The sequence below is a fragment of the Dendropsophus ebraccatus genome, chromosome 1, assembly GCF_027789765.1.
Source record: "Dendropsophus ebraccatus isolate aDenEbr1 chromosome 1, aDenEbr1.pat, whole genome shotgun sequence".
Lineage (NCBI taxonomy): Eukaryota > Metazoa > Chordata > Amphibia > Anura > Hylidae > Dendropsophus > Dendropsophus ebraccatus.
In genome coordinates, this window is record NC_091454.1 from 86,377,417 (window position 1) to 86,391,963 (window position 14,547).

At 43.0% G+C, this 14,547-nt stretch overlaps 1 protein-coding gene across 1 annotated transcript in view; it reads right to left on the reverse strand.

Annotated features, from left to right (window-relative positions):
• Positions 1–14,547, reverse strand: part of TMCC3 (transmembrane and coiled-coil domain family 3) — a 66,666-nt gene that overhangs the window by 24,331 nt on the left and 27,788 nt on the right. Inside the window, exon 2 of the mRNA XM_069974260.1 lies at positions 2,231–3,144. Coding sequence (XP_069830361.1) covers positions 2,231–3,144 — 914 coding nt within the window. The remainder of the gene's footprint in view (positions 1–2,230; positions 3,145–14,547) is intronic.

Genomic DNA, 14,547 nt, shown 5'->3' on the forward strand with positions numbered 1-14,547 from the left:
TGCATGGTATTACAATTCACCTCCATTCACTTCATCTAAACCAAGCTGCAAAGCCACACCCAAACTAAGGACAGAAGAGCTGCCATTTCTGGAAGAAAGCAGCTATGTTGTTGTAAGCCTAGACAATACCTTTAAGGTAGATAAGGAAGCAATCTAGGTGGTCTAGCAAGGCACACCATTTTGATAAGAGTATCGCAAATTAATAATTCTATACATACATACATATTTTTCTTACATTCCAGTGAATAACACCAATTACTTATCTGAAGGAAATATCACCAAAGGGCTTAAAAAGGGGTACTCTGGCATTATTTCCCCCAAATCAACTTGTGTCAGAAAAATGTATAGTTTTGTAATTTACTTATATTTAAAAAAAAAAATCTCACATCTTCCAGTACGTGAGATTCTGCTGTATGTCCTGCAGGAAGTGGTGGATTGTTTCTAGTCTGAGACTTTGCTCCCTGCTGCCACCTGTCCAGAGCAGTAGCAAACCCCCATAGAAAAACCTCTCCTGCTCTGGACAGTTCCTGACATGGACAGAGGTGGCAGCAGAGGGCACAGTGTCAAACTGGAAAGAATTCACCACTTTATGCAGGACATACAGCAGCTGATAAGTACTAGAAAACTTAAGATTTTGACACCAGTTGATTTTATTTTATTTCCTGCTGGATACCCCTTTAAAAAAGGGATAATCCCACACTTCCTGGTTTGGGGGAGGGGCAAGAGTTTCCTGTCTTGTTAACAGTTTGGGCCAGAAGAGGGAGGTCTGAGAAAGAACACTGTTAGTCCAGATAAGGGCAAGGCAGTGATGTGAAACCTATCGGCACCAGGGTTTTTCTGCACACCCCTGGCACCAGGTAAAGCTATGAACCCTTCATGGCTGTCATAATTGGCGGTGGAACTATAGTGTATGTCTTGATAATAGGCGTACCCGAATCCATGCCATACACACATTATAAGAGCTGTTGCTTACTGTTCAAGTGTGGCTAGTGCTGATAAATCCAAGAACAGGTGGTAGTCAATGAAAACGGAGTATATGTACACCTGGTGATGGGGAGAATCGAACCAACCCAAAATACTTTAGGCTACGTTCACATTAGCGTTTGACCATCCGGCACCATTCAGTCTACCTTTTCCGTTTTAGAGTAAGCAAAAGGAAACTATCGGATCCGTTAAAATCCCCATAGACTCCCATGATATATTAGTGTGCTCAGTTTGCCCTAATTGTGCTTTGTTTGCATGCAATACGTTCAAGATCCGTTTTTTTGAATGGAAGAAAAAAATAGTGTTTGCAGTATTTTTCTTTCCGCTTAAAAAGACGGATCACGAACGGAAAGTGCACTTCCGTTTTTTTTTTATTGTAGTCAATGAAGACGGATCTAAAACGGAAGGTATTTCCGTTCACATCCGGTTTTTTTTTCATCCGTTTTTGCACTGAGCATGCGCAGAAGCAGCAAGAAACCAAAGAAGAAAAATAAACGGATAGAAAAACGGATGCTGACTGATGCAAACTGATGTACAAAAGTCAGTTTTTTTAAGCCAAAATACAAAAGGACCATTAAAAAAAGATGAACATTTTGCAATCAGTTTGCATCAGTCGGCTCATCAGTTTATGCTCATCCATTTAATTAATATAGACGGATACGTTAGAAACAAAGAAAAACGCTAGTGTGGCCAAGCCCTTAGGTTGTCTCCACCAAAATCTGCAAATTCAGATGATATTAATCAAATCTATTATGTGCACCTTTAAACATTACAGCTAACTATGAAACCAATGGGCTGTATATGTAAAGTGTACCTGTCATCAGGGCTGCTGCTGGATCAGTGGCGAATTCCATTCTGCTGTGGCTACAAACATGCATGAGACCATAATGTGTGAAACCTCCATTCTTATCCACTTGGGGTCATGCACATAACAGTTTCATGCATGTTAGTAGCCATGGAGACCCAAACTTCAGCTGGCAGAGTGGACTTCATTGCTGATCCGGCAGCGGTCCCGATTACGGGTACACTTAAATAGACAGACATGTGGGATCCTCCAGAATAAGATATTCTCTTGCTCTTTGTAGCCTCTGCTCCATCCAATAAATAAGATTGGAGAATGGTGGCCCTTCAACTTTACATCAGATCACAAATACTCAATATACAGTATTTAAAATAATTGCCTACTTTTTTTTAGTCAACTACAATAAAGTTACAATATGTGAAAATGCATGAAATGAGAACTTACCTGTATCTTTCATCTTGTAACGTTTGTGAAATAAGAGCATAGTCTCTTTTAAATTGTACTTTAAGTGTCTCAATATCTTCTGCCAGCTGAGACTGAGCCTCTCTTATTTCTCTCAGTTCATCCAGAAAGACAGCAAGATCTTGACTGTCATTAGCACTTGTCCGCCCAGTATCAAATGGCTGGTTTCCATTGCTGTCTGCAGAACCAGATGTCCCGCTCGAACACTCATCATCGCTTACATACTTGGGCTTTGCCATTATTGTGGCACTACCACTTAAATTTCTGGAGCTGTTTTCTGGGTGAAAGTCATCAAGGGAATTCTTAAGATGGGCAATGTTGTCTGCACTCCCAAACTTATTTCTAATTAGATTTGCAATCTCCCTTGATTTGTTAAAGACAAACATTGGAGGAGTCAAGGAAACCCCCGGCATACCCATTTTTGAGGAATCCACTGGTGCAGCTGGCCGAGAACTGCTGCTGACATCTTTTAGAGAATGTTGTAGATCTTTTAAGTTATCTTTGGAAATATCCTTGGTACTTTTGGTGGCAGAGCCATTTTGTTCTAGTTCCTTTAACTTTTTATGGTACTGTTCTAGTTTTTTCTGTAGCTGTGCTATAGAGTGAGCAGATTTCTGGTTCTTCTTTTCAAATACTTGTTTAATTCGGCTTGCTTGCTGTTTATCAGCGCTATTCACCAATTTCAAGTACTCTGCCACATTGCCATCACGGGAACTTTGTTCAATTTTAATCTGCTCTGTAACTTTCAGAATTTTTTGCTTCAGGCTGTCAGTAGAGAGTTTGACTTTGTGAAAATCTAGGATGCCATCAGGTATGTCGAAATTGAGGTTGGTATCCGATCCTCCACGTCTGATGTTTAGAGGCAAGCTGAGTGTGTTCATATCAGACCTGTCCACCTGGAAAAGAAAACAAATATTACTCACAACTTGGATTGAATTTATCTTCAGCAATATTTGCCAGGCTACAGTGTGTGTTTTAGAACTTTACTTTAAGCCAACTGTTAGCACAAGTCCAATTAAAGTTTAACACTATATTAGAATTGTTTGGGAATGATAGGCAGGTATAGAGAGCATATGCTTGTAGCATATATACAACTCCATGCAAGAGAAAAGCACTAAAAGCTAAAAAACATGATCAAGTTCAATTCTGTGTAAATCAGTAAAGGTGTTTGCAGTAGAGGAAGAAAATAGCTACCACGGCTACATGAGAAGTTTGGGACATTAAAAAGGGATGGTTTTAGAAATAGAACTTTTTGCACTTTTTCCACTGTTTGCTATGAAAAAAAACTGAATGAAAAATGTCAGTGTGGGTCATTAGACTGGTGGCCAGGCTGGAATTTTCAGTTGTAATACAGATGTTAAATGCATCCATATTATGATTTTGTAAAAATGACCCAAAAGGAAAGCTATTCTAGTAATTAAAACAATTTCAAAAACATATTCACTGCAATACTTGTAACTGCACAGAAAAACAGCTCAGCTGGAAGGCAATCCAGGTGCTACTATTCCACGCACTCTATAGACATACAACAGCAGTGTGCACTAAAAGTTATGATATGGATCTTTGCTCATCTGAGAACTAGTAGATTCCTGCATGGCAAACTAATGGAAATGTCTTTGCCTTTAAAGAGTGACAACTGCAAGGACAAACCAAGACCAGCTGCATTTGGCATAGGACTTTATAAAGCACATGCAAGTAGCAACGAATAAAGAAAAGCACCCAGGGAGGCATTATCACCGTGTGCCATTATCATTTGTCAGCAGCACATCTTTACATAGATTGTGCGGCCATTAATTTATCAAGTTTTTTTTATTTTTTTTATTTTACCAGTATTCCACTTACTTTGAACCGGTTGTATACATAGCTCTGTATCAAAAATACAACAGCCCACCTTACCCAATGCAGAAAATCTCAGCACAAACCAAACTTATTATCTGGCTAGTTCCAGCCCTCCAGAACAGCCTTGCCTATGTGTGTATTTCTAGACATGGTTACCCTCTCAAGCTATCACCTCCATAATCTAGAATAGTCATATTTAATCTTTTTACCACAGGATAACCCTCAAAAGGTTTCCACTCCTGGAAAAAGGTCTAATACCATTCCTGCCCCAAAAGAAGCTTGGTGTAGGGGGCAGGTAAAGCCTTCTGTAATTCATATCTAGTGCGGGGAGGGAGGGGGTTGGTGGTTACACTTGATTTATGTAGGGGCACACACCTCTACATAAATCTCACCACACTGAGGATACCTATTAGTAGTCAGTAAAAGCTTAGAACCAACATGAATGTCAGTGTAAATTGTAATCAATGCGTTGTGTGCAAAGGCATGTCCTCTCTTAGCATGCAGAATGATAAATCCCCACCCAAGTGTTCCTGGGAACCTTGGATGGAAAAAGCTGAAATGACTTCTGTTCTGGAGGGGGAGAATAATATATTTTATATTTATTTATCTCAGGCTGGACAACTCACAGACTACTGCTCCTATCACAGAACTTTATTTTCTTTAGTTTGCATAAGCAGGTATTGATTCTTAAAGGGATTCAAAGAGTCATCATAAAGTGACCTATTGAGTAAAGTGTAAATGTCATTTAAAGGAGAAGCCCGCTAAAATCCTGCAGCCGGCAGGGGGGAAATTGTTTGCAAGTAGGCACTTACCTCTCCTCGGTCCCGGGGTGAGAGCAGACACTGGACTCCAGGATCACACGTCATCACAACCTGGGGGAAAATGACTTCCGACGGGAGTCCTGCTGCTTACCATGGGCACAAGGAGAGGTAAGTGCCTACTTGCAACCAATTACCCCTCTCCCCCTGCAGGTTTTTAGCAATTGCCGGACTTCTCCCTTAAGTCACTTTTCAGAAATTAATAACTATGAATAGTACAAGTGATTTTAGAAACTCTAATAGGTTTTATCAAGCAAGAGTTTTCTTCTGTTCTCAAAAAGCAGTTTTCCTCCCTCCCCCCTCATTCACAGAAAAAGCAAGATTTCTGCGTCCATTATGCTCTATAGAGAGGGGAGGAGCCAAGGGGGGTGAGTGAGCATGGAGAGGAGAGAAGGCAGCCGTGCAAAACACTACATCCTGCAATCTCTCCCCAAGCTCCCAGATAAGCACTGACATTTATGACCTCTGAATCCAGCATTTTATGTGCCGTATCTCTTTTTTGGCTCACTCATTCCCCTTGACCCCCTCTCCTCCCTCCATACCCACATTATAACATTTGTTGAGCCGGAGAAACTGTCATTTCTTCAGTTCTATCCTCAGATGTTGTTTCACATTCACCCTAATGAGACAGATCCCCATCCAGTGTAATCTATGTCAATGGGGTTTGCTGTAACGCATATCCCTAAATGCTGTTAAAAACAGCTCTGACAAATTGCAAAATGAGAAAGAATGAGGAAAAAAAACAATGAACATGCTTCAGAATCTGGCTCTAATCAGTAAATGAAAAACTAAGCCAATCAAATGCCCTTTAACAACACAGACCTGTCACATGGTATTAGGAAGTTAAAAAGTACATGGTTGTATTCTCAGTCCTATTTCATGCATACCTTGCTTTTAAATATTGAGCCATCCAGTGCCATAATAATCTGTCTATTAATATGGAAATTAGCTCCACAGGCTGAGAAGGTGTTCCCCCCTAGATGTAAAATCCCAGCTATGTACATCCCACAGTTTGCCTGCAGTGTCCTTGGCATGCGGCTCTGTCACTACAGTGCCGTGGAGATTCAAACAGTTTCCCTGCTCCTGGCAGGATATTGATACATCATGTGGGTGGGGAAACACGCCACTACAGGGCTTCCCTGTCCGTAGGGCCTGTAATATACGGGACATGGGAATAAGCCCTTAGCTCTCAGGAGGAGTATTTGAAAGTAAAGCCTAGTGAATATAAAGCCCTACATAACTACGCACTTAGCTTAACAATCTATAACCCTGTAAACCAACAATCCACCCATCTTTAGTCAGAGGCCCTTTTTGCATCTGCAGGAGCCTCTCCCATTGTGGCAGGTTATGTCACAGTGCACATGTTATCCAGTCAGGTGTTGGCTATACCCAGAGGCATTTTTTAATACATTCTATTTTTGCTTTAACTATATATGAATTGCAAAATACTTGAATGCAGTTAGGGAGATGCCAGATTGTTTAATTACAGTTGAAAATAGATTTGGGTAGGAATTGGGCAGCATAAAGTTACTTGTGTATCTATTTTTGTGTTTTATATGAGGCAACAACATGTTACTGTCAGGTAATACAAAGAGTCACAGTCACCATCAGGGTTCCATCATCCTCTCCAGCCAAGACACTAGGGTGAACAAAGCCTCAGAATGATATTCCAGAAAGTTAAAAAGGGATCCCCCATCTCAGACATACAAGTGTGATAGATGGAAGAAACAGACAACCGCCACCTATACCAAAAATCCCCAACTCTCCTGGTGAGAGCACTGCCCGCTACCATTTCCGAATGAGAAGGAATGCAGTGCCATAAAAACAGGTGAGCTACTTTTGCGACTTGATTCCTTGAGCACATAACCAGCTAGGAAAGCATTCAGAACCTTGCCATTCCCTCTATGCTTGGATGTGGTTATGCTATAAAATGTCTGATGGGAATACTTTTTGTCTAATAAACTTTTATAGAACCCAGAGCACTATTTGAGGTTTGGCACAGCACATTTTAGTAATTTAAAAAGCACCGCAAAGATTGTAATTAGACAAGTCCGAGCTGAAATGTGCTTTCCATGCACTTCACAACCATAACACTGAAATGGGGAACACCCTCGATTTCACATGTCAGTGCACACCTGGACTACTATAATTTACCACCTTACTAATGAAAGTAGGTAGAAGAATGTTAAATGCCATTAATCACATTAAAAATCTGTTACTTAATACCTTTATCATAAAACACTGCGCTACTGTGTATACAGACACTACAACACTGGTGGCCACTCTGCGTCATAGGAGCCTGAAATACAGTCCTCAACCACAGCTGACTGCCACATGCTATGTTCAGCCAGTGCTGGAACAGGTAAGTGGGCAGGCATGCACACAGATCCAAATTACAATATTTCCAGTATTTTCCCATATCATTTTGGAAAAAAGACATACAGAAGCAATGCAAACTATGAATGCAGCTGTACATAATACAGTGGTGCCTTGGATTAAGAGCATAATTCATTCCGCGACCGAGCTTGTAATCCAAATCCACTCTTAAACCAAAGCAAATTTTCCCATAAGAAATCATAGAAATGCAGACAACTGGTTCCACACCCAAAAAATAATGGATTATTCTGAACATGTAAAACAGATAAAACAAACATTCTGAAACAGCAGAATATGCGATATTATAGGTTACTGTACAGTAATTGAGAGGATGGAAAACACAAGGGCTGACAGACTGCAGGAAGCATGAAGGAATGAGCAGGGCAGATGTGGGCACATACATGCAGCTCTCTCTGTGCGGGGAGAGAGGGGTTACAGCTATGAAGAGATAACCCCCACACAGTCCTGTCCCCTGACGCAAGCCCCAGCCTGAAGGGGATCTGCTATGATTTGGAAGGTGAGGGAGACTTCCTGGGTCAGAGTACAGGGCTGTAGACCTCGCTATGCAGACCATGCCCCCTCCCCAACTCGCCCTCCCACCCTGTACAGGGAGCTCTTAAACCAAAGCAATGCTCTTAAACAAAGTCACAATTTTGAAAACCTGTGAGCTCTTAAACCAGGTTACTCTTAAACCAATGTACCACTGTATATGGATATTAATCATTGTGTTTGAAAAAAAGTTAAGTGATTTTATGGGGGGGGGGGGGCGGTTGGTCGACAGAAGAGCTATTCACAGGATTGCTTATCAGTCACTAACTGGCAGGGCAACCCTAGCAGGAAGCAGTTGGCTATGTTCCCTTTGCAGTGGCAGCGATGCTTAATTACAGCTCAGTTAGGCTTAAGTAATACCAAAACATTGATTTTAAGCCAAAGCCAGGAATGGATTTGAAAAAAGGATAGATCCCAGTCTTTCCTTTATGACCTGTTCTTGGTTTATTACGTAATAAAAAAAAAAAAAAAAAAAAGCCCTTCCCCAATAATAAAAATGCATTACATTTCCTATATATAATAAAGTTTCATAAAACCACCTAAACATAAAAAGTATACTGTACATGTTTGGTATTGCCACATCTATAAAACTATGTCATTAATTATATCGCACGAAACACGCTAAAGAAAAAAAAAAAAAAAAACAGCACTAGAATTTCTGTATTTTATCAACCAGCTTCAGAAGATATGTCATAAAAGAGATCAAAAGTCTAAATAAAATATTCCCGCAAAAAAATGAGCCCAAAACCAGCTGTCGTGTGAAAGATAAGAATGCTATGGATCTTGCAATGTGGTGACATTTTTTATCTTTTTTTCAGGAAAATAGTTTCTAAAGTGGTATTAAATATTAAAAAAAAACAAAACAAAAAAAAAAAAAACCACCACACAATCTCAGAATCACTAGCATATGGTTAATGCATTACAGCGCTATAACTGTATAAGTGAGACAGGTTAGATTTTGAAAATTTAAGGCCCTATTACACAGAACGATTATCGTCCCGTGTAATAGAAGGCAACTATCAGCCGATATGAACGATGTCGGCTGATCGTTGCTGTCGTTTGTCTTTCAACATGGGGAAAGACAAACCACCGTGATAGTAGCGATATGCTGCCGTCACTCCGTGGAATAGGAGCGGCAGCAGCAGACCTCCGCTATCCTCTATGGCATGGGTCTCCAAACTGCGGCCCTTCAGCTGTTGCGAAACCACAACTCCCATCATGCCTGGACAGCTAAAGCTTAGGATTTGCCTGTCCAGGCATGATGGGAAATGTAGTTTTGCAACAGCTGGAGGGCCGCAGTTTGGAGACCCATGCTCTATGGGCTGCCCGGACGATCTAGCAATCACCCGAGCAGCCCCCGCACCTCCCTGCGGGCCCCCCCTGTTCTTACCAGCTTGCTGCCGACACGTGTAATAGAGTCGGCAGCGAGCAGGGAACAAGGAGCAAACAAGCGCTGACAGTTTGTTTTTGTTTTTTTTTAGAAAGAAATATCGGTCAAAAGCTCAGGGCAAATACTGTGTAATAGTTTACTTAGTTTCTATCCCAAAGCTTCAATTGCAAACGCTAAACAATCTCCCACAGGGCATAGTTTAATCCTGAAATCATGTTCCGGGCAAGACTACTTTACCAAGTACAAACTGCACATGAAATGAACATTAACAGGTAGCAAGTGCTTCATTATGTGAAGCGGAAATTAAAACTACTTCCTGCCACATATAATATGTGGCTCACATCTAGCTGTCAAACAGTGCAGGGCAGTATAATGTTCTTGCTGCTCTTATAGAGCCAATCTTCTGCTCTTCAGAGCAATTGTTAACCAAGCTGTCCTGCTTCTTTTATGTGAAAATTACCCGCAAACAGGGAGAAAGTGCAGTCCTCATGCTGCTCTTTAGTAACCTTTTATCACAGGAATACACATCAAACCTTCATCATGAGGCCTTTATGTAGTAAGCAAAAGGAGGACATTTCTATGTGTATTGTATTGCTAACAATAAAAGCTACTAGCTGAAAGCAGACTGGAGGGTCCCCTCAGGTCAATCTATACGAATGCATAAAGGAAGTCCAATAAGGTCTTATAATAAGAAATCAAAGCAATTATATTAAAAACCCTGTAATCCCTCAGGCTGGCCCAGTACTGCACTACAGTCTGTGCACCTTTTAAAGTGGACCTCTTAGCAACCAAACATGGGTAAAAAAACCATGACTAGATGGATGTTTTCTTTTTGATTCTGGGCATTTTTTTCTTTTCATCTCAATAGCCTTCTCCAATTCCAAATTAAAAGTTCTGAACTGCTGACAATGGTGGATAGCGGTAAGGTCAAGGAAACACATGTTTTATTCTTTGGTGCAAAGAGTCAGACTCTTTTCCAAGCTCCTGAGATGTTAGGGTATGTTCCTACTAAAGAATACAGGCGGAGATTTCAAGTGGATTCCGCCACGCAGCCTCCACTTAAAGTTCCACCCATCCCATAGACTCAATGATATTCGCTGGTGAATTCTGCCGTCTGCCCAAAGAATTGACAATACAGTCAATAAATCGATTAATGCAATAGGGCCTTTAAAAGGGAACCTGGAGACAGGGGCAGAACCAACCCTTCACCTTAAGTTTTTGATACTTACCCTCAGGGCTGTGGAGTCGGAATCGGTACATTTTTTCTGACTCCAGGTTTAAAAAAAAAAAAAAAAAACACAATTTACAATTGAGTTTTGATATGAATTTTATAAGTTTTGCTCATCAATTATATATATATATTTATTATGAGCAACATTCTAATAGGACACTGGCCCTATTAGATAAGGTGGGGGGGGGGGGGTCGAGGAAAAGTTGTCCCTCACTATTTGGCAGTTTGTTTCTGAGCTGGAAGAGTCCATTGTGTGGGGGGGAGATCTGTGCTTTTCTCTTCCTGGATGCCTGTATATGAGCAGCAGTGTAATACGAAGATATCCTGTGCAACATGGAGGAGGAGGAGACATAAGTAGTGCAGCAGTAACCTCTGTCCTCAATGTGGTGTTTTTCTTCAGTGTTCTACAGCTGCAGCTGTGTGTGTATGCTATGTCCAAAGGTGCAAGGGCCTACCGTATATATTCCTCCCAGCGTACACACAGTAAACACCTGCTCTGTAGATATTAAAAAAAATGAGGATCTTAGCAAACTATTTGATCAAACAGAGTGTACCATGTCGCCAACGTTATGGCGTCCTCGAGACATGGTCCCTACTCTAGCATTCTCACACTAGCAATGGCCTCTCCTGGGCTGAATAAGCCTACAACATCTATGACTCTATTCACACTGCAGGTTGCACGCTGCTAGTGTGAAAATGCTAGAGTAGGGACCATGTCTAGAGGACGCCTTAACGTTGGCGACATGGTACACTCTGTTTAATAAAATAGTTTACTAAGATCCTCATTTTTTTAATATCTACACAGCAGGTGTTTACCGTGTGTATGCTGGGAGGAGTATATACGTTAGGCCCTTGTAACTGTGGGTTGCTGCTGCACCTTGTTTTTTTGTCTGTACTTAAAGGACAAGTGCCATGAAAAACTTTTTCCCAGTAATTGAAGCACATTACAAAGTTATATAACTGTGTAATATGCTTCAATCACATATCTGCCTCCCTTCCCTGTCTTTTCCCCCCTCCACCCCCCCACCAATAAGTGTCCTGACTCACATAGACCTGATTTCTGTCGTCACCGTCACCAAGCTCTTCTCTCAGCTCCTTCTCCTGTTACACTAGCCTCCCCCCTCCCCTGCCTTGTCAGGTGACAGGCCTGCTCACCTCCGATTGGCTGAACAACTGCAAGCCATCACTTGTCACATCTCACTTGCTTATCTTCCCTCAGACTGACTCCGGCACATAGGCAGCTCCCCCCTCCCCTCATACCCTCTCTCCTGCTGCGGTGGACTCAGTGAAGGAGTCATGTCACTAGAGAAGATAAGCTGAGCAAGCAGAGTCACCTGACAAGGAGGGGGAGGGAGAGGCTGGTGTAACATGACCTAGAGCAGCCCTCCTGCTGATGACTCATCCTCACAAGAAGGAGCTGCCTGGTGACGGTGACGACAATAATCAGGTCTGTGTGAGTCAGGACACTTCCTGGTGGGGGGGGTGGAGGGGGGAAAAGACAGGGAAGGGAGGCAGATAGGTGATTGAAGCATATTACACAGTTATATAACTTTGTAATGTGCTTCAATTACTGGGAAAAAGTTTTTCATGGCACTTGTCCTTTAAGCCATGAGCAGCGTGCAACCTGCAGTGTGAATAGAGTCATAGATGTGCGGCCAATTTTTCCTTTTTTTATGTGTATGCTATGGCGGCAGCTGTGTGTATGTGCTCTATGGCTGCAGCAGGTTGTGTGTTCGTGTGCTATGGCTGAAGCAGGCTGTGTGTGTGTGTGTGTGTGTGTGTGTGTGTGTGTGTGTGTTATGGCGTGCTCCCAAACCCACAGTGACCCCTCTATCACTATGGCTGACCTCTATATTACAGGTATCTGGCATTGTTAGCAGTGTTTGTGTGTGTATGGTGAATATTCGTTTGAAACATAAGATTGTTAGCAGAAAAGACCACCTGCTCCATCTAGTCTAGTTGTAAGCATTTCAGGACATCAAGGTTTGAGACTGGCTGCATCCACTGCCCCAGGATCATGTAGGACATTAGGGAGAAGCTGCTGAGCTAGTGTGATAAATAACTCCCCTGGTATCTTACTGGCCATTTAGCAGGAGTCAGAAGTCGGGGTCTGTCTCGGTCCTGATAAAATCCCGGAGTCGGAGCTGCAGCTTACCAACTCCACAGCCCTGCTTACCCTTTCCTCCCTGTGACACTATGGATGCAGTTCGCGTAGCCGAGGAATCCCAGTCACTTGTCTACTATGCTGAAGAGCAGAGAGCTTCCGTAGTGTCACCGGGAGAAAAGGTTAAAGGAGAAGACGAAAATTTTATTAAAGTATTGTATTGTCCCCCAAAAGTTATACAAATCCCCAATATACACTTATTACGGGAAATGCTTATAAAGTGCTTTTTCCCCTGCACTTACTACTGCATCAAGGCTTCACTTCCTGGATAAAATGGTGATGTCATGACCCGACTCCCAGAGCTGTGCGGGCTGTGGCTGCTAGAGAGGATGATGGCAGGAGGACACTGAGGGACACAGGGCACTGGAGGTAAACGGAGCATCCCTCTGCCATCATCCTCTCCAGCAGCCACAGCCCGCACAGCCCTGGGAGTCGGGTCGTGACATCATTTTATCCAGGAAGTGAAGCCTTGATGCAGTAGTAAGTGCAGGGGAAAAAAAAAAATCACTTTATGTGCATGTCTCGTAATAAGTGTATATTGGTGATTTGTATAACTTTTGGGGGGGCAATACAGCACTTTAACCCCTTAACGACCGCGGGCGTAAGTGTACGCCCCCAAAACCCGTGCCTTAACGCAAACGGGCGTACATTTACGCCCGCGGTTTCCCCGATCGCTGCGTGTACACACGCAGCGATCGGGGAAGATGGCCTGCTATAATGTATAGCAGGCCATCCCTGCTTGTCGGCACGGGGGGTGATTAACCCCTCCCGTGCTGACGATCGCCGCTATTGGCTGATCAATTCAGATCAGCATATGGCGGCGATCTGCAGCTTTCCGGGTCATCTGTGACCCGATGGCCCGGAAAGCAATGGCGGTCGGTGCTGTCCGAGGACGGCACCGACCGCCATTACTGTTAAAAGTAACGGTGGCCACGGTGCCACGTCCCGATCGCCGGCGATATAAGTACCCCATGAAAGGGTTAAATACCTGCTGTGGACACCTCAGCTAGGTAGCTGAGGTGTCCAGAGCAGGTATTGACCCATACTCACCGGATCCAGCGTCCCGAGCGCGTCTTCCGGGTTCCGAACGCGACTTCCGGGTTCCGAACGCGTCATCGTCTTCGTCGGCGTCTTCGTCTTTTTCCGGCGGTCCCCATCGGTAATCATCGGCTCCAGCGTCGTCAAACTTCGGCTTTTTCCGGAATTGGCGTTCTACTGCCCCCTAGCGGCTGATAAGTGTATATAATACACATATCAGTAGCTATAGGGTTGAAGAAAGATTTTTTTTTATTTTTTTTTCCCAATTTTTTTTTTTTCTATTTTCCGCACCCTATCGCCGCTGAGTGCTGATCAGCATCGCACGTAAGTGCGCCGCTGATCAGCAACTCCTCCTTTTTGGCGTAGAGTGTTTTTTTCCTATATCCTACAGCCACGGTCTGCTTATAAGTGCCGCACATAAGTGCGGCATTTATCAGCAACTCCTTTCTTGGCGTAGTTTTTTTTTTTATACTTAATGTTAAAAAAACATGTAAAAAACACCATTACACTACACGGAATAAAGTTTGACACTACACCACTACATACCCCATATACCAATCCCCGTATAAAGATGGCCCCCAGGGTGTTTTCGGTGTCGGACGCATATGCTATTATTGCCTCCGACACCGAAACAGCCAGTGAGGATGAATGGGGGGGTCATTTGTTCCTCCATTCATCCTCATCCTCATCATCCAGTGACGTGTCTGGGGGTAGCGTAGCGTACGCTGCCCCCCAGACACGTCTTTTCCGCCAGTACTGTCCCAATAAGAGATCACGGTATGGCGTGAAATTCTACAAACTCTGTGAGAGTACCTCTGGGTACACTTACAGATTTAGGGTACGTGCACACTGCGGAATGGCGAAAGATAACCCTTTGTGCATTCCGCAGCTGGC